The sequence below is a fragment of the Nipponia nippon genome, unplaced genomic scaffold (assembly GCF_047370975.1).
Source record: "Nipponia nippon isolate SJK-2023a ecotype South Korea unplaced genomic scaffold, ASM4737097v1 scaffold_4, whole genome shotgun sequence".
Lineage (NCBI taxonomy): Eukaryota > Metazoa > Chordata > Aves > Pelecaniformes > Threskiornithidae > Nipponia > Nipponia nippon.
The window spans coordinates 65,219,362-65,239,368 of NW_028262358.1; the positions used below are offsets into that span (position 1 = coordinate 65,219,362).

At 36.4% G+C, this 20,007-nt stretch overlaps 1 protein-coding gene across 5 annotated transcripts in view; it reads left to right on the forward strand.

The window, feature by feature from the left end:
* Positions 1 to 19,044, forward strand: part of MED23 (mediator complex subunit 23) — a 40,575-nt gene extending 21,531 nt beyond the window's left edge. The window contains exons 14-29 of one of the 5 annotated variants that reach the window (XM_087774008.1): positions 145 to 390; positions 557 to 699; positions 1,260 to 1,434; positions 3,097 to 3,260; positions 4,413 to 4,537; positions 5,022 to 5,227; positions 6,207 to 6,387; positions 7,325 to 7,495; positions 8,740 to 8,956; positions 9,786 to 10,022; positions 11,441 to 11,606; positions 12,437 to 12,509; positions 13,618 to 13,832; positions 14,701 to 14,821; positions 16,896 to 17,027; positions 17,727 to 19,044. In XM_087774008.1, the coding sequence (XP_087630134.1) occupies positions 145 to 390; positions 557 to 699; positions 1,260 to 1,434; positions 3,097 to 3,260; positions 4,413 to 4,537; positions 5,022 to 5,227; positions 6,207 to 6,387; positions 7,325 to 7,495; positions 8,740 to 8,956; positions 9,786 to 10,022; positions 11,441 to 11,606; positions 12,437 to 12,509; positions 13,618 to 13,832; positions 14,701 to 14,821; positions 16,896 to 17,027; positions 17,727 to 17,900 (2,746 nt within the window). In that variant the 3' untranslated portion in view covers positions 17,901 to 19,044. The remainder of the gene's footprint in view (positions 1 to 144; positions 391 to 556; positions 700 to 1,259; positions 1,435 to 3,096; positions 3,261 to 4,412; positions 4,538 to 5,021; positions 5,228 to 6,206; positions 6,388 to 7,324; positions 7,496 to 8,739; positions 8,957 to 9,785; positions 10,023 to 11,440; positions 11,607 to 12,436; positions 12,510 to 13,617; positions 13,833 to 14,700; positions 14,822 to 16,895; positions 17,028 to 17,726) is intronic. The other 4 variants (XM_009460753.2, XM_009460754.2, XM_087774009.1 and 1 more) reach the window with 4 other exon arrangements.
* The last annotated feature ends 963 nt before the right edge of the window (positions 19,045 to 20,007 follow it).

Genomic DNA, 20,007 nt, shown 5'->3' on the forward strand with positions numbered 1-20,007 from the left:
ATGTGGTGCAATTAATAAATATTTTGTTTTTTCCACTATTTTACAATGGATTTTTTGACTGGGGTTATTGTGGTTGCAATCCTGGAATACATGTGTATTCTGCTTGTTTCTTTCTACTTAATGTTTAATCTCTTTGGCACGCAGGTTTTTGCAACAGAGTTTAAGAAATAAAAGCTTACAAATGAATGACTACAAGATTGCCTTGTTGTGCAATGCTTATTCAACCAATTCAGAGTGTTTCACTTTGCCAATGGGTGTACTAGTAGAGACTATTTATGGAAATGGCAACATGAGGATACCTCTTCCAGGGACTAATTGCATGGCATCTGGGTCTATTACGCCACTGCCAATGAACCTCTTGGACTCACTCACAGTTCATGCCAAAATGAGGTACAGTCTGCAGCTACTTTGTTTTGTTTTTTTTTAACCCTGTAACTAATTATTATCATGAAAGCGTTCCTGTGTCTGGACATAGATCTGCTGATTTACTTAAGAAATTTCTTAACTTTCAAGTCCTTGTTTTTAATCAAAAAATACTTTCTCTCTTTCTCCTCAGTCTGATTCATAGCATAGCTACAAGGGTAATAAAGTTGGCTCATGCAAAATCTAGTCTGGCCTTGGCTCCTGCTCTTGTGGAAACCTATAGTCGCTTGTTGGTTTATATGGAAATAGAGTCCTTGGGCATCAAAGGCTTTATCAGTAAGAAAAAAACCCTTTTTTTCTTTTCCCTCCCCTTCCTTTTGTTCAGTAGCATTTTCTTTCAATGGCAACTAGAGACCATAGTAAAAATGAAAATCTATTGATGCAGCATGTTGAATACACGTATAAACCATTTTAATATAAAAGAAATTGTAATAAGTACCCTAGCGCTGCAGTAAATTTTAGATGAGTGTACTGCTGTCCCTTTATGCCATCACTTGTATGGTCAGAATCTTCCTAGTTATGCTGCGTTGTGCAAAAATATGCTAAATGGAAAATCATAAGCAAAGTTACTTAATGAGTTGCAAATGATATTTAATCAGACTCATTAAAATAATTTGCATGTCTGCTGTATATGTTCATTCAAAAGATTATTGAGCTCTACACATTTACAGCATCTTCAGACAGCACTTGCACACGCACTCTTTGGAGGTAGTAAAATTTTCAAATCAAATACCTGACTTGCAGCTAATATAACCATCTATGCACAGTGTACTCTGTAGCTGTATTTTAAAGTGTAATCACTTGGAAAACTTACTTTACAAACCCTTTTTCATAAGGTCAGCTCCTGCCAACAGTGTTCAAATCTCATGCATGGGGAATTTTGCACACTCTGCTAGAAATGTTCAGCTATCGGATGCATCACATCCAGCCTCATTACAGAGTCCAGCTGCTCAGCCATCTTCATTCCTTGGCTGCTGTGCCGCAGACTAATCAGAACCAGCTTCATCTATGGTGAGTGATGGTTACCACGTTCAACCATAATCTCGGATTCCTCCTTCATCGTATGTTGAAAGCTGTGTGAGAACTGTGTTTTAAATGGCACATGAGTACTTCCCAGTCTTAGTTCTGTGGCTAAATTGTTTCGTGGTATCTCAGCAGGTCATGTTTCAAAAGTACAGTTAGATGTTAGCAGTAGTACTCTGCAGAGACAGCCTCTTGCACAGACACGGCAGCAGTGTCGCGGGTCAAAACACAGGAATGTGCACCAGAACTGTCACGTCAGGAAGGGTGGGGCAACTGTTGAGCTTGCGCTGGAGATAAAGTGCAATGCCTGCTACTTGTAGTCACAGTGATTGGCTTGTCTGCCAGTGGAACTGCACTTGCCTACTCCTGTAGAGGATGTTTAATTCCATTACAAGAGTTAAACTGGTTCCAGTTAATTCTTTAGGGAAGTTAATTTTCAGTCAGATCAGAGAAATAATTTGATTCATCCTGCAGCTGTAACGGAGTTGGTGCAAAGCTATGGTGGCTGTACGTGAATCTGAGCGGAGAAAAAAGCGTCGCTTCTACTGTGTGGTGTGTGTCAGCATAAACCACACAAAACAGTGGCTAATTTGGATACAAAAAAGATGGAAAAGCTGGTTAAAGAAGCTGTAGAGTTGATATGCAGCTAATTCTAGGGAAAAGCTTTGAGTTTAACTTACTGTTAAAGAAGTTGAAGGGTATGAGATTCAGTTTGTATGTAGAACCTGGGCGTTGTTGTAGAAAAGTTACAGAAAAGAGTGTCCATTCACTCTTAGAGTAGAATACTTCTTGTGGGTGTATGTGAGGGAGACAGAGTAACCTCATTATTGTCAGTTCATATCAAGGAAGTCTACACAGTAATTTCTTAGTCCAAATTCAGATTACTCAGTTGCTTATCCTTTAGCAAGAATAAAGAGAACAAGCGAAGATAAGTTTCTCCTTAAATACAAGATCTTGCTCTTTTTATTCACCTAATTCTTATTTTGTCATCTTAATCTCTGAAATATGAATGTTAATCCGTCACTTTTGATAAGCACTGCATGCAACTAGATTGGAGTAAACTAACCTATGGCTTTGGCATTTCAAAGACACAATGTCATAAAAGTCTCTTAAATTACTTCAATCTACCTGGTATGAAAAGCGCTTCAACTTGAGCACTGGAAAATAAAGTGCTTTTAATCAAAAGCAGTACTTCCTCATTTCTTTAATAAGGACAATTTAGTGCTGTCTGCTTCAAGGTAATAGTTAGCTTTGAAACTTTCCATGCATTATTCATGCCATTTTGTTCTGGTTTTGCATATATTTATTTATCTATGTATCCTTGTTTAGATGAAGACGTTCAAAAGATAACAAAAGGGAGGTCTCTAAATTGGAGAGACTTGAGGCTCTTTTTTAGGGCTCTGCACCTGGAATTCTCACTAAATCAACATTTGAGAGCTTTATTTGAAAATAAAGTACTTAAAATAGTTGATAACAAGTTTATTAAACAGTGGAAAAAGCAAACTTTTCCAAAAGGTTAAGAACATCACTTTGAAAACAAATGTTTTTGTATTATTTGAAGCAGAAAATGGAGGAAAAATAGGTATTTTTGGAATCTTAGAAGCAGCAGCATAAGCATTATTTGCTAACTGGGCTGTTTCCTTCTTTCAGTGTTGAGAGTACTGCTCTAAGGCTAATTACAGCTTTGGGCAGCTCGGAAGTCCAACCACAGTTTACACGATTCCTCAGTGATCCCAAAACAGTTCTTTCAGCAGAATCAGAAGAACTCAACAGAGCTTTGATCTTAACTCTGGCAAGGGCAACACATGTGACAGGTAATAGCAATACTGTGAGATAACATCTAAGTGAAAGCTGTAGTCAAGCCATTTCTCTAAAATACTGTTCAGTAGAATATCATGGAAATGACCCAGTCATAAAGCATATCCCATACACTTCTGGTTTTGAAAAAAGTATAATTTTAATTTCCAACTACTTGTTTTTAGGCAAAAACCTATTATTAAAACAGTCGTGAAATCAGACACTGTTTAAAAGTTTATTTTTAAACAGAGATACAGTGTGATTAGTTTTTCTTTTTTTACTGTCTTATTTTCGGTTTCATTATTTTAAATGTAAATGTTTGGGTTGATTACTGATAGATGCTATTTAAAAAAAATGGAATGCTCACAGCAGGTATGTTGCTCATGTGGAAGCCACCCCCTCTACAGTGTACCTTTAAGAAAAAGTAGTGTGTGTTTTGGGTTTGCTTTCTTGGGGAAGGGAGAGGGGGAAGCTTTTATTGTGTGTTTTTAATGTTTTAACAATGTGCAATTACATGGGTCAGGTTTTTGTTAGCTTTGAGGGAGATGTTTTCTCCGTCTCCTTTTTTTGTTGTTCTAGTCCGGAGACTCGATGGTGCCTTAGAACAACACTATTTCACAAAAAATGGTGGAGGTGATTTGAAAGGGAAGGGGCTTCTTTGGGTTAGGTTTTTTATTTTTTAACCTTTGCTCAACCTTTAATGTTAAATCAGCACCGGGTTTGGGGGGGATGAAGCTTGTGTTTTATTTCTACAGCTTAATTGGGAAAGGTACTGCTGAGCAGTCTTTTTAAAGCAATATAAAATGGCATCTGGCAATTTCATCATCGTTATCTTCTTCAGGATTTTTTTTTTTAAGTCTAATCAGTTAATCAGCAAAAGCTTGTCTTACTGTCATTACAGGAAATTAAATATAAAATCATGATTGCTCTATTTCTAGCTCAAAACCTAAAAATAATTTTGTTATTGTTAATAGCATGAAAGAGAATATCCAGCTTGTTCTATAAGGTAAATAAGATTCAAAGAAATGGGATGGGAGAAGTTGGCCAAAAAGGAAACCCTGTTGAACTAGCAAAGCCTTGGTGCATGTGACTACAAAAGAAATACCAATAAGAAATGGGTTTTTTTGTGTGTGTGTGTGAAATTCTAATATCATCAATCCATTTTCTAGACTTTTTCACAGGCTCTGATTCAATTCAGGGAACTTGGTGCAAGGATATATTGCAGACTATCATGAGTTTTACTCCACATAACTGGGCATCACACACACTAAGCTGTTTCCCAGCTCCTCTGCAGGTAATAGTTTCAAACTGATGATTTTGTTATTGGAAATACAGAGAATTTACTCTCTTAACAAGATCCTTTGCCTTTTGTTAGTTGGTGAGATTCTTCCCCTGTCCAGACTACATTAATCTCAAGTCCCTAAAGAATGCAGCATGATGGTAACATTGCTATTTCTTCAGAAATGCATTAGCTTCTCCTGGAGTATTCTAAGGCCAAGTTTGGCCAACTGATACTTCTGGTGGAAGGTAAATCAGATCTTTTAAAAATTAAAAAATAAAATTAAAAAAAGTTAGAGAAGCTTTTTTTCTTGTGGTAATTTGTAATGTAGCTTTGTTAGTGACAAAACAGTCACTGTGGTGTCACGGTGAAGCAATAATCCTACCTAGTAGGTTTGTATTGTCTAAGGAAGTAGGAACTCATAAGGTGCTAAGTCAGGCAAAAGTTTGCCTGGTCAAATATTTTATTCTAGCCTCTGAGTCACACTGCTTTATTTCAGGTATTCTTCAAGCAGAATAATGTACCTCAGGAAAGCCGTTTTAACTTGAAGAAGAATGTGGAAGAGGAATACCGAAAGTGGAAGTCTATGACCAATGAGAACGATATAATCACACACTTTTCTAGGCAAGGTTCACCCCCGCTTTTCCTTTGTCTCCTATGGAAGATGTTGTTAGACACTGATCACATTAACCAAATTGGCTACAGGTGAGCTTAAAAGGCGTGCTGTTTCAAAGTTTTTACAGCAACATTCTCAGTTCTGAGGACATAGGCCTTGTGCATTAACAGCTTGATTTTTACTTTTTTTTTTTTATTAATTCAGAGCATGGAAAAAAGGAGCGGAGCTAGGTATTAGCAAGCATATCATAGTAATTGTGCAGTGTTTAAGATTGGTTACACCACACAGTGGTAGGCAATGCATATTGTTCCTGGTAAGAGACCAGGATGTGAAGTGTTTGAATTCAGCAATTTACTTGTAATGGCAATGTCTCAGGCAATCTGAAATAGTAAACAGAAAATATACAGCATTTATTTACTTAGCCTTTATACATGAATAAAGGCCAGATATTTTTTTTAAATAAAACAAATCTTAGATTAAGATGAAAATTTATCATAGAAGTAGAAGTCCCACAATTTTTTTACTACTTCTCACTAGTAACAGCATCAGCTCCAGCCATGAAAAATTGATTCTTTCTTTTCAGTCCTTGTTAGGTCTGGTGAAACAGTTAATATTTATGATAGCATGTGTTACTCTTCTGTGCAATGAGGAAATACCAGTATTTTAATGCTATAATGTTATATTAAAATGCATACTGCAGGAAATAAAGTTGAGTTGCAGAAGATTGTCCTAAGAGGTGTATAACTAAAAATGCATAACTAAAGCATGGATTCTGGGCAGAATACTATGCACAGGAATTAGTGAAGCATTTCTTCTGATTAGTATCCAGACTTTGGAATTCAATTGTTCTAAAGTTTTTTTTTTTCTGCTTCGCTTTGGGGTTTTCCTCAGTTCATTTAATAAAGGGAGGGTTTTTGTCTTTTTTTTTTTTTTTTTTCCCCTTTTTTAAGACAATTGTATTAAAACCCACTAACTCTTATAAAATAGACCAGTTACAAATTTATTAAGAACAGTAACAATTGCTTGTTGCCTTTTTTTTTTTTTTTTTTTCCTTTTCTTCCCTGCTAGAGTGTTAGAAAGAATTGGGGCCAGAGCTCTGGTGGCACATGTCAGGACATTTGCCGATTTCTTGGTGTATGAATTCTCTACCTCTGCAGGAGGCCAGCAGCTCAATAAGTGTATTGAGATTCTCAATGACATGGTGTGGAAATACAACATTGTAACACTGGATAGGTTGATACTGTGTTTGGTAAGTATTGCCTTAGAAGATAAGATGCCAGTTCTTCATGCCGAGTCTGCTTTCTGAGTCACTTCTGTAGCAGCAATCTTTTTAAAAATGCATTGGTTTTAAATAGTGACTATGTGCTAACCCAATAATCAAGTAAAATAATAGACTACTTTTGTAAGCAACATAAAACTCAGTCTTACAGTTCTCTGAATCTTCAGGGGAAGCTTTTCTTGATTATTTAATGGCAACCATTGAATCGGTATTATTAAATATTCTTATTAGTGCTTTGGGTCTCTGACCTCAGAGCTATGCAATTATTTCTGCAACCTGAAAAGGTAGAAGCAAATGGAAAATCTTGTACCCATTAGAGTATGCTTTCTTTGCTTAGAATTCAGCCTGTTTCATCAGAAAAGTAGGAGAGAAATGCAGTTCTCTGTGTTTCCAGCTTATCCTACAAAATAAAGGAGAACTCACCTAGAGAGAATTAAATTTTCCTTCAGTAATTATCCTTTACTTACATTTTAAAACCTCATCTTAATGTAAAGATGGTTATTTGAATTTTAGTTTGATCTTCAAACTGAAGTCCAAACATGTCAGAGTGGCCAGAAGTTTGAAGCAATCTTAACTTCATTATCATTAATTGGTTATTTTCAATAAGAGAACTGACAGCTAAAAGAAGGCTAGAATTCTTGGAGAACGTGCTGTCACTGGGAAGTTTGTAAGACTTTCTGCCTATGGAATAAAAAATGTCATGTGTACTTTTCACAGGAGGTGATTGAACCTGCCTCTGTTCTGTGTCTTCACTTGAAAAGCAGAGTTGAAAGACCATATGTTCAGTGTGAATTTGTGTGCAGATGTACCTAATATGCAGCCAAATTTGCTAGCCAATGTTTAGGGGTTATAAAGCAGACAGCAGCATCAACTGTAATTCCATGTTTTCTGATCCGTTTTGTTTAAGGCTATGCGTAGTCATGAAGGAAATGAAGCTCAAGTCTGTTACTTCATAATTCAGTTACTCTTACTGAAGCCTAACGATTTCAGAAACAGAGTGAGTGATTTTGTGAAGGAGAATTCTCCAGAACACTGGCTGCAGAATGACTGGCATACTAAGCATATGAGTTATCACAAGGTATCAAAGCTAATAAAATTCTTTTATTGTAATGCTTTCTGTGGAGTTGAGATCAGCCAAGAGTCTTTTGTCCTGTAAATGACAGCACAGCTCTGTCAGTTTTTTGAGTCACTTCGTAAATTGTAATTTATTTGGGCTAGTATATAAAAAAAAAAATCACTACATTTATGTAATAACGTTAAAATTATAATGCAGTGGTATTCAAAGACAGAAGGAGCTGAAGAGTTGGGTGGAAAGTCATTCTTGCTCATCTAAATCCAATCATTTTAAAATCTTGATTTTACTGAAATTCATTTTGAACACAGTTTTTGTGCATCAGGGAGAAGGTATTTCCTTCTGGTGTTTTTTGACTATAACAATAGTTAAACGTGTATGTTCTCCTAATTATTAAAGTTTCTTCCATCTCCTGTGTGGCAAGAACATGATATCCTGATATGTTAGGGAAGGGAATGGCTGAGATTTTAATGCTGCTGTAAACATAGTGGCTTCTGCTGGCTAGAAAAGGATGTACCAGTGGAGTATTCTGTCAAAAGATAAATCAACGCTGAGATGAAATAGGTACAAGCAAACTCTCATGTAGCTAAACACATACAATCTAGTTCTGATCCAGAAGCTATTTGGTCCCTCTGCTTTAGCCGTAGTGTCTTAACAGTGCCTAAAAGTAGCAGGGAAGCAAATCATGTTAGCCTGGGAAGTGCTCTGACATGGCTGCACAGTTCCTAGACCCAATCTGGCATAAAGAAATTTCAGCCACAGGCAGAACACTGTAAGCTCAGCCTTCAGCTGTACTCATCTGGTATTTGAGTACACTCCAGTTCTTTCCCAGGGAATTATTACATGCATATTACTTCTAGTGTTCTGATTCAATATATCATGCAGAAACTTCCAGTAGTGCTGATTTCCCCTAGGTTTTCTCTTAAAATACTTGACAAGGGACACACAAGCGCCGGCTGCTTTCAGCTTTGCCTTGGGATACTTAATGTTCTCTTATGCCCACTTTGAGTGGTGGTGAAACTTTGTTTTGTTTTTTCTGAAGAAGTTGTTATCTGCTAGTCTAATAACTAAATCATTTCACTCAGAGTTGAATTTTCTTCAGTAAGCTTTACAGTGAAATCATCCCACTGCATTCGTATGTGATAATGAGGGTTATGAAGTGTCTTTTTAAAGCAGTGTAGATGCTGAATGTTTAATGCACTGCTTTTAAGGAAAGAGCTTTTGATTTTGTTGGATTTCTTTCCCTCCAGAAATATCCTGAAAAGCTGTATTTTGAAGGCTTGGCAGAGCAAGTCAATCCCCCAGTTCAGATCCAGCCTCAGTACCTACCAATTTATTTTGGAAATGTATGCCTGCGCTTTCTGCCAGTGTTTGACATTGTAATCCATAGATTTCTGGAATTGCTTCCAGTGTCCAAATCACTAGAAACTTTACTGGATCATCTGGGAGGTTTATACAAATTCCATGGTAAGTTATCTGTGAATACAGACTTTTATTCCTGTTGCGATCATTCTAATTTCCTTCATCTCCTTCATTCATAATTTTAATCTACTAGCACAGCAGTGTTTTAATCCTTTCCTATTCTGTAAGCCGTGTGTACATTTCCGCAGAGAAGTGCAATCCCTATTTAGTGAATTTCAGGATACTAACAGTGAACTTGCTTTTATTCAGGTCACTCTTGCTAATTCATGCTTCCTTCACACATTTCCCTTTCACTCCCTTCTAGTAGTAAGTACTTGGACCTGTGTCCTAACGAACTTTGTGTTACCAAGACTGAAATGGCAAAAATGAAGGGTTCCTCTATCTATCCTTGTTTAAGATTCAAGTAACTTTACTTTTTTAACACTTTTATAACTGCACTCCTATAAAAAGTTCTGTGTAGATGTCATTGCTATGTTATGCCCAGGCAATTTACAATATTCTTTCTTTATTGTGACTTCATACCTGGATTCTTCCTATTTAATTGCTTTTATATGAAGAGATAATTTAATCAGTTTACTTACAAGTATATTAATATTGTCATTAAGATATGAACTGTTAGTAATACTGATTTTCTTTGCTCGACTTCTACCCTTCTGCACACACATTAAGGAATATGTAGAAGACAAAGGAAAATCAATGTTGTAGAGTATAGTGAAATAAAGAATGTGAATCGATTCCATATGCACTGTTTTTAAATAGATACAACTTAGTCTTGTAGAGCTCTTGATTTTAATTTTATGTTTGCTACCATAAATATAATAGTGCTGCTAGAAGTTATTTCTGGGTTTTGTTGTTTTTCTTTTCTTCTTGGCAGACCGTCCAGTGACTTACCTGTACAACACTCTTCATTATTACGAGGGGCATCTCAGAGAGCGTACAAACCTCAAGAGAAAACTTGTTCATGCCATAATTGGCTCTCTCAAAGATAATCGCCCACTGGGCTGGTGCCTAAGTGATACTTATCTCAAATGTGCTATGAATGCCCGAGAAGACAATCCGTGGATTCCCGATGACACTTACTACTGCAAACTCATTGGAAGACTAGTAGACAATATCCTTCTTAAAGTTCACATTAATTAAGCTGTGCCAATGTCTTACAGCTTCATTTCATTAAAATATAAAGTTCAATTTCCATCTATTCAGATATGAAATAAAGCTTGGAGTCTTTATTTAACTGCATATATCAGTCTAAATTCATATTAGTTTACTTCAGTGTACTTTTTTTATTATTCTACACAGGGACTGTTCTGCCCTAGTAAAAACATCTTGAAAGATACGGAGAAAATAAAGTACAGTACAGCTGTATAAATATTTCACTGTTTAATGTGTCACTTATAAATCCAAATACTGATGTTTATGCATTCTGAATTGAATTCTAACTGCCACATAAAATCAGCTTGATACAAAGCATGAGTGTTTAAAAAAAAAAGTAGAAAATGAGATTTCTTTTTTATAATGCTATTATCAATATTTCTGACAATAAAATATTGTAAGCAGTGCCACATCTAAGATGGTGTATAACTAGCTGCATCTAGTTGAAGATCGGTATATGTGCTGTTAGCAACTGCTGAGAATCTGGTTTTTAGGAGTGAAAGACTAGAAGTTACATTTTTAATGCAAACCTGCATTTTCTTAATTGCTGCCTTTTATTAATTTTTACAATTATGACTACAGCTGATTTAAATTTTTGTGGAAATAGCTGGTGAATCCATGCAGCTATGTTCTAGAGAATAGGGCTAGTGAAATCTCCTCAGACATCGTCTTCTTTCTGGGTCAGCTTTACAGGAGTTGACCGATTTTCTGGTTACGTGTCTTCCTTCACTCCTCTTCCTGAACTTACTTTTCTTTTATGTGTAACTTGAAAGAAGCTTATTAGATCTCTCTAAATAAAGCTAAAATTATATAAACCCCTGCTTTTATGCAAATGTTAACAGTGTGTTCAGAGATCTTTTCTATATGTAGCTCAAATGAGTTAGTCTTGGTTGGGAAAGTAGAATATTTTCAGAGACTAAGCAGGTGCTCATTTTGCGTAAACTGTCACCCTTGAAGTCTGCTAGAAGATCTACTGAAGCAGATTAATAGTTTCAGATGCAGAGTAGAAAATTCTTGTTATTTTCATCTTCTTGTCTTGGAAGCAGATGGTGAATGAGGTGATTGGTGTTGTTTTGTTCCACCTCTTAATTGGGGAAATTTATCCTCTGTGTGACCTTTGTGTGTGTGTGTGTGTGTGTGTGGTATATTTATAGCTATGTATTCATGTAGTCCTTCAGTGATCAAGTATCATTGCCTTATATTCATAGTTTTGTCTATATGTCTTATTTTTATGAAATGTGGTTATTTTATTTGTTCTTAGTAATTTATTTTTTATTTCAGTTCAACTTAGTATGTGTGGTATATACATATATTTTTAAGCATTGTGCTGCTTACGCTAGTCTGTTGGGGCAGCTTTTTTTCCTTAATCATTGCCACCTATGGCAGGCAAATCACCTGGTCCGTTTCCGAATTGTGACTGGAGATTCAATGAGTTTCCTAACCCAGCTGCCCATGCTCTCCATGTTACCTGTGTTGAGCTCATGGCTCTGGCTGTTCCAGGGAAGGATGTGGGCAATGCACTACTGAATGTTGTGCTGAAGAGGTATGTTGGCTCTCTGAAACTGTTTTCTGCAATATATAATACATAATTAGAGATTGCTAAGGTGGTCTGTGATACTCATTTTCTTAGGTTTTTATAAATTTTTAATTAAGTATAAATATTCCAAGTTTTATATATAAATTATTTTTGGAGGACAAACAAGGCTATTGGGGATCAGCCGTGCTGGGAGGAGGACGTTCCATCAGTTACTATCACAGCATCTTTGAATGCAAAGAAAGGGGCAGGAAGCATTCGGCAGGACTCTAAATCCTCCTGATGCTAATGTAAAATCAGAAGTACTTTGAAACAGAGTCGTGTGTCAAGGCTAGCCTTTTGTCAGGATGCATTAAGTTTGATCCATAGCTCTGTTTCTTGCTCAGCCACTGGTAAAAGAACTGAAGTGAAAGAAAGGACCTAGTATTCTTGCAGTAATTCACATGTCATCTTTGAGCAACGACAAACTGAAATGATTCAAAGCTGAATGAGGCTGAAAATGTAATATATTATTGATAGCTCTATTTGGGGCACATGGAGGGAAGGAGTCAATAAAGGGACAAGTAACCCTTAAGCACCGAAGCCTATTTGGTAGGAAGATCAGTGTGATAACAGCCTTTGAATCTACTAACGCAAAATCATGCCTGAACAAAGTTTTGCAAGCAACATCACAATGGCATTTATACTGTCTGTTGGCTCTCCTAAATACCTGCATGTGTATAGTTTGCTCAACTTGAGAAATATTCTGTGCATAAATACACCTTGTCTTTAGGTGCACCAGAAGCACAAATTGCAATTGTGAATTTCAGAGCTTCAGTTTTCTTTTTCTCTGTCTCTAGTCAGCCCCTGGTGCCAAGAGAGAATATCACAGCTTGGATGAATGCAATTGGACTAATAATCACAGCCTTACCAGTGAGTCAATATGTTGTATTTTAAAATAAGAAAAAAAATCTCTTCTTCCGTGTAAGGTTTGTCATCTTTCTATTGTATGTTGTAAAGACTTCTGCTGTTTGCAATGTGATAGCGAACATCTGTAGATTCCACAGAGAGCTATTCAGAAGGCTGCTTGCATGTTTGAGAAACATGTCTTCCTCCAGCATGGAAAAATTGACCAGGTTTTCTGTTCTTCTATTATGTTTTGAGGCTAGGGTGAAAAGAAGTAAATCACTCCTATTTAAAAACATAGTTAAATGCCACATGTGTAGTATTAATTGAGAACTGGAACTATGAATAAGGAGGTCTATAAGGGTTCTGATGCAAAGCTGATTTTCTGTTAATACTTGCACGTGCACATCCTGTATCTCTTAAACCATGTAAATAAGATGTGCCTAAAACTACAAAAGCAAATGTATGCAGTATTAGAGTTTGTGTGTCAGTAGAAATTTTGATCTTCTAAATGTAATGACTCTTGGCACCTGACCAGGACTGCCTGAATAATTTTGATCTTGCTTACCTGTTGCTTATATGTGCTACAGTTATCCTTTCCTTGCGACTTCTCTTCCCCAACAAAATGGTTCCTTTTCTTGGAAGAAAGCCAACATGGATTTAATCCTTACTGGTTTTATAATGCTGCTTCTTATGCTCCCTGTTCAGTCTCCTCGCATCTTCATCTATGTTCTTTGACTTTTGTACCTTTTTTTTTTTTGTTTCCTGTTTCTATCTTGGATTTTTGGTCTGTTTGCACCTGTACTCAGAAAACTCAGAGAATTCTCAGTCTCCTTCCATATTAAGGCTTTTTGCCTCTGCTCTGCTTCTTTTGGAGACCTTTATATTAGCTGGCTAAATAATTAAATTCATGAAATATGTCTTGATAATGCCACACCCTCGAGTGTGCTACATCCACTGACATGGATGCTTTCTGTATTGTGCTTCTTAATTTTCATGGTTGTCAGACAGGGTTATAAACTACCATGTAGTTGAAAACATTTTAGAAATGCAATAACAGTAGAAAGAGATGAGGAAGCATTGTCTTAGGTGGTGTTCTTTTCAGAAGCAATTCTGACTTTTTGTTTTTTTCCAGGAGCCGTACTGGATTGTTCTCCATGATCGCATTGTGAGCGTGATCAACAGTCCCAGCTTGACGTCAGAGACAGAGTGGGTTGGTTACCCATTCCAGCTGTTTGACTTCACAGCATGTCACCAGTCGTATTCTGAGATGAGTTGTAGCTACACTTTGGCTTTGGCACATGCTGTCTGGCATCATTCTAGCATTGGACAACTTTCTCTCATTCCTAAGTAGGTGTAATGATATTTGATGATTTCATTTGTCTTTTAAATTCTGTGCATGTTGTAGATAACAAAGCTGTACCTGTAGCACTTATACCAGTAAATATGTACAGGGAAGCTCCAAAACTCACCAGATAGATCACAAGTTTTTTTCCAGCTCCCTCTTGCACTGACATAACTCTTATTATCTGTAAGCTTCAGGGCCTTCGTCTAGAGTGTGACTGCCTTTAATAAGCCTTTTTTATCTTTATTAGCTTTTATACTTTTACTAATTTCAATTTTTCTTAAACCGTTGACTGTAGCATATTCCTAAAGCATCAGCTCTAATCAGTAAATGTATCCTTAATTCTAGCAAGTACCCTCTAGCTGCAAGTTGAGATGCTTTGCTGACTGAAGGATATGGTAGTGATCCACTGAATCATTAAAGCAAGTGAAAAATACAACTGCGTTAAAAAGTTGATTAGACTTTCCCCAATGCCATGTTAATGAGAGAACTAACAGACTTCACTTACTAAGTCTTAAAATATTGGACAAAAATGAAGGTGGTATGATGTATTTCTCTCAATTAATCCTGAACTTTGTTTTAAGGCTAGTGTTAAAACATCAGAGAACAGCTTTTTGACTGCGTGTAGCGTTCTGCTGAGCTTAGAATTGTTGCCTGTTCTAGTCCAGTAATAATGCCTGGAAATGTTCTACAGCTTCACTGAAATAACTAATATTTGAAATAACTATATTTGCATAACTACACTGTATTTTCTAAAATGAAGGCCCAAATCTGTGAGAGAAAATGTGATGTTTTGGCTAGAATTTGGGGTGGGGGAAAGAAAGGAAAAAAAAATTTTCCAGTTGAAGTAGTATGTGTCTTGAAATACTACAGGTTCCTCACAGAAGTATTGATACCCATAGTGAAAACAGAGTTCCAGTTACTCTACGTTTACCACCTTGTTGGTCCTTTTCTACAACGGTTCCAGCAGGAGAGGACACGATGCATGATAGAGGTAAAGTGTAGCTCTTGGTCTGCTTTATACAGTATATATTATTTTAACTTTGCTATTATATTACAAGGCAGAATCTGATAGAGATCTTTGATAAACATTCAGAAATAAATTCTGTACAAATTAAACAGTATTTTCAAGGATCTGAATTGCTGAGTTGGTATTCAGCTACCCTGTTAACTGAAATTTTGTCAGCTTGGTTCAGGATAAAACACCTAGCACTGCATTGTTTTGTTTTTTTTTTTTTTTTTGTTAACAAAAAAAAAATACAGCTCCCAAAATAGCAAGCAGTACATATTTTCTTCAGTTCTCAAACTGCATGCAAAATATGCATCAGACTTACTGCCTGTTTTAAAAGCTTCTGTGCAGGGGAAGGAAGTATGCGAGAGCTGAAATGTGATGATGGAGGAGCACAGACTGTTCCTTAAGTTTGTATCAATGTGGATAAGGGTAGGGGAGGAGAAAAGAGATGGAGCTGGCCAGTAGTCAGATGAGCTGAAAAACAGCAGGTAGCAGAGACCCTTCTAGAAAGAGCAGCTTAACTTGGGAATCCTAAGCCTTTAAATATCTGTGCTGTTGGTAAATATACACAAAGCCTATATGTCAAGTATGCATCTTGTCTCCCTCCAGAGCCTGACCAGCATAACATCTAGGTCTACCACCGCTACTGATTACTTTTTCATCCCCCGTTACCAATGTCTGTGCTGGGGACTTCACTCTTAACCTTCTTGGGTCTCCATTAGTTCCTGTGCTGCAGCTACCCCCTGCCTCCAGTTCTTTCTAAAATATTTAGTTTGCATACATTGTTTTGTGAAGAAGTCAAAAAGTGTAGGGATGCATACAAAGTGGGAGAAGAGTTTTGTAACTTCTGTTCCCATGTTTTTGGATAGATCATGGACACAGGATACTGTAAGAAACTGTATCAGGCAGTTAAGTAATCATATGGTAGTGTTTCTGTATACTTATTTACATATTTCCTTCAGTTTTGCCCCTGAGTTGTAGCCTTTTCTGGTTCTTTTTAAGTATACTTTGGAAGTATGAAACAAAAAATACTTATATAATTCTTAAAGAATGCTTTTTTCCTCCTCTTTTTTTCGTTTTAGTTTTAAAGCTACAATAAAAGTCACTCCAAAAAGTTTTTTCATAAAGCAGTACTTAAGTAAAAGTACTGGAGAGCAACAGAAAGTACTATTTAGGCATGGATCAGTATAATTTTATAGATTCCTGTATAATACTATAAATAGCTAGTAACTATTGCTTTGACTGGTTTCTTCCTTGCTCCATCAGGAAGGAAGTTTTTTCTGGCACCTGCATTGTCTGTATTGAACCAAAATACAAGAAAAGTTAAAAAGCTATCTTCTTTCCATTCCTCTCAACTTTCCCATACCACTCCTTTTTCTTTGAGAGGAGTTGATTTCAGTGTGAGGGAATTGTGAGGAGTTGCTACCCTCAGAGTAGGCAGCAACTATCATCTGACTTAAATGACCAAGCACAAAGTTCAAGTTTCACAATTGCCATCTTTAAATGGCTGTAGGCGTACATATGTTGGCACACAACACTTCCTTCATAAGTATATTCAAACATCGTAGTTGTAAACTCTTTGCAGAGAATGCTTGAACCAGTAAAATGCAGTGTATGCATTTGCTGAAGACCTTGCTGGAGTCTAGATACAAGCTGAATGCAGTAAACTGTAATGTCTTCCCTCTAGAAGATTCAAATCTTGTGCTAAACTTTTCCTATTTTTTTAACTAAGGTCTACTTTTGCAAATTTTGTAGGTGCTTACTCAAACCATATTGCAGTCAATGATGTTTAACCGCTAATTATACTGCATGTACCAAAATACCATTATTGCACTCACTGGAAGTTAACATGGGAAAATGGGATCATTTAGTTAAGCATAATGGGATGAGTTAGACCTGCCTATTTGTCCTTGCAAGAAAGTAAATAGTCAGTCAGGAATCACAGATACTTAAAAAGCAGTACATATATTTATTACGCTGTTTAACTGCATTTCTACTCTAAAGGATTTTTAAAGGCTGTTTTCATTTGAGGTGCTTTTTGTGTCTGTGGAAACAGATTGGAGTGGCATTTTATGAAATGCTCCTGAATGCAGATCGGTGCAGCTCGCACCTGAACTACATGGATCCTATATGTGACTTCTTGTATCATATGAAGTACATGTTTACAGGTGACAGTGTGAAAGACCAAGTAAGTAAAGAGTAGATATTGATACTTTAATTATCTTTCTTCCCCGTAGCAATTTAATCTTTTTATGAATTATTTTCATAGGTAGCAGTACAACAAAATGTTTAACAATTGACCAGTCTCTATATGCAAATTAGGAAGTTGGTGCACTTCTACACATTTAAAAGCTTTAGATGCAATAGGCTAGGTGTCTCATTTCAAGATTGATTTCTGTAGTCTGAAATTTAAAATATAGCTTGAGGGTGCTTTAAGTACTATTGTTAAAGCAATCACTAGAAATAAAGCTATTGGATGTTTCATAACTTTTTTCATTTCGATCTATACCTTTTTAACTTTTTACCCAATTTCTGATTCATCAATATAACTTGACATGTGAAAAAAGCGGGAATGCATCCATGTTCAGTGAAAAATCATTCACCCAGTTTAAGTTTAGTTTATAACTAGACATTTTTAAAAGTGTCAGTTGTGTGAATTTGTTTTGTTTTTGAATTAGTTATGAGAAGAGGTCCAAAAATTAACATGGTAAATAAAATATTAACATAAATACCACTATTTACTATATCTTTTTCCTTTTTTCGTTGTGCTAATGTGATGTTTGTGTACAGTAGTGACGTGTCAAAATACTCCTGTTTTGCCAAATGCATTTGTCTTCATTTTTTTTTAATTTTGTTTTTATTTTATTTTTTAATTTTTTTTAAACAGGTTGAGAAAATAATTTGTAATTTAAGACCAGCTTTGAAACTTCGGTTACGCTTCATAACACACATCAGCAAAATGGAACCAGCTGCTGTTCCACAACAACCTCTCAGTAATGGGTCACCAGCACAACAGCCTAGCCAAGTGCCTGTTAACGTTGCTTTGCCAGTAACACAGTGAAATGAAGTGTTCAGCTGGCCTTGATGCGAAGGCCTCCTCCTGTTATTGATCAAGGTGAAACATCAGCTGATCTGAACTCTGGTATGCTGTATAAAAGGAAAGAGAACCACGTACAGATTTCTGCTTCATTTTCTTTTGCATAATGAAGCTGTCTAACTCTATGCATGCCAATCTTCTTACCTGTTTATATCAGACACTAGATGAGGTATATGTTACCTTTCTCTGAAAGCACTGAGTAAAGATTCTCTGCAACTGAATGCATGGATTTCTGAAGAGTTTACAATATCCTGCTCCCTATCCCACTTTGAGTCATCTGGATTTTTCCTTTCTTTCTGTCTGTGACACGAAGGGACACTCGATGTATGTAGCCTGGTAGAAAACGGCCTTTTTAAATTTCTGCCTTTAAGGGTTCTGCCTTATTAAAAATTTCTATTCTTTTTGTGCAACAGAAGAGTTTAAATTCTTTTTGTCTTTTGGGCAGACAAGTTAAGCCCTTACACAGAAACGCTCCTAGACAGAGAGATTGCATCAATTGTTTTATAACATCTTTTCAAAGACTGAGAATGAGCCTTTGAAAATATCTGTAAATTTTGTATGTACACTTTACATTCAACAGATGAGCCACGGGTTTGATCTAGCATCAATTACTAGACTGTTAGATTACTACCCAGAGGCTGTCTCTAATGAATCTATTGGAAGTCTGCATATTCAGTTCAAGCTGTGCTGGTTCATATTTTATCTTTCCTATTTGGGAAATGGTGTAGTTTTTATTAAGTCAATCACATGAATTTTATTGATATCTTACTATATTTTAGATTTTGTATAATATTCTACTTTATGTGTACTGTGTTCAGCAGGTTTTGATAACGGAATTGAAAGGCTCAATGTTTTGTAAATACTCATCTTGTTTGACAAACTTTTTTTAATTAAAAAAAAAAAAAACTTCAAAAGACTGTATTAATATTGTTAAGCTTGCTTATTTTCCATACCCGTTACCTTAAAAATAAGGATTGACCATAGCAAGTATACTTCTAAGTCCCAAGTTCTCTATCAGCTTTGCAATAATGTCAGTTTTAACCTGTTACAAATAGAGTCCAAGTTAGTAAGGTCAGATCTGATTTATCTCTCTCTCTAAAAATTTAACAGTTGTGATAAGGAGAAGTTGATTCAATGGGTGGAAGGCTTTTTGTGTGTTTGTTTTTGAAGGATGGCAAACCTGGATTGCTGGAAGCTGCTGTCATTTGTGTTGTACTTGGATCCTAAATTCTCCCAAGTGTAATTTGAGTAACAGAGAACTGTGAGTGCTCTTCAATGAATTTGTAGTCTGATAGAAAAATGTTTGCCTATTGCATGCTGTATGCTTGGTTTAAAAAGTCCTGTATTCCATTCCAGAGTCAAGCGACTCTAATACCATTGGGCTCAATTTTGATAACAAGATGAACATAGTTGGTCTCCAAAAATCCAGTGGACCACTCTGTACAGGCCTTCCCATAGGCTTTCTGGGGCAGACCTGAGAAGCAAAATTCTGGTGGTCGGTTTTCAAACTTCTCTTGGCAGTGAAACTGTGTTAAGACTTCTCTTCCTAAACAGTTTTTGGGCACACAAACAGAAAAGCCTGTAGAAACAGCATATTTCATGGCTATTCTGCATGCGTGCCTTAACTGAGTTAATGCTAACACCACAGGCATCTTTCTGAATTGTCTTACTGCATATTGAAATAGTTTCGGTGCTTGATGTGGGACCCAGAGTGTCCTTCTTAATATTTAAAGTAGCACCTGTTTTCAGTCACGGGTTTTGGAGATCGTATCGAGGAAGCTGGGTAACTGTCTTCAGAAGCAAATCATGAGAGCTGTTGGAATTCTTTAAAGCTTTGGGTGGTTTTAGTTTTGGGTTTTTTTTTTTTTTTTCCTTTCTCTTGTAGGGCTGGAAAATTAAATTCTTCAATGCTATGGCAGGCAACAGTGGTGTACAAAAACAGCTCCCTCCTCCAGCTTTGTGTCTTTACCACACATGCAGTTCTGTTAAGAAGCTGACTGCAATACACTGGCCTTGCACAATGTGGAGGTGATTTGCCACAGCTGCGCTGGCACTAGCACATCATTGAAAA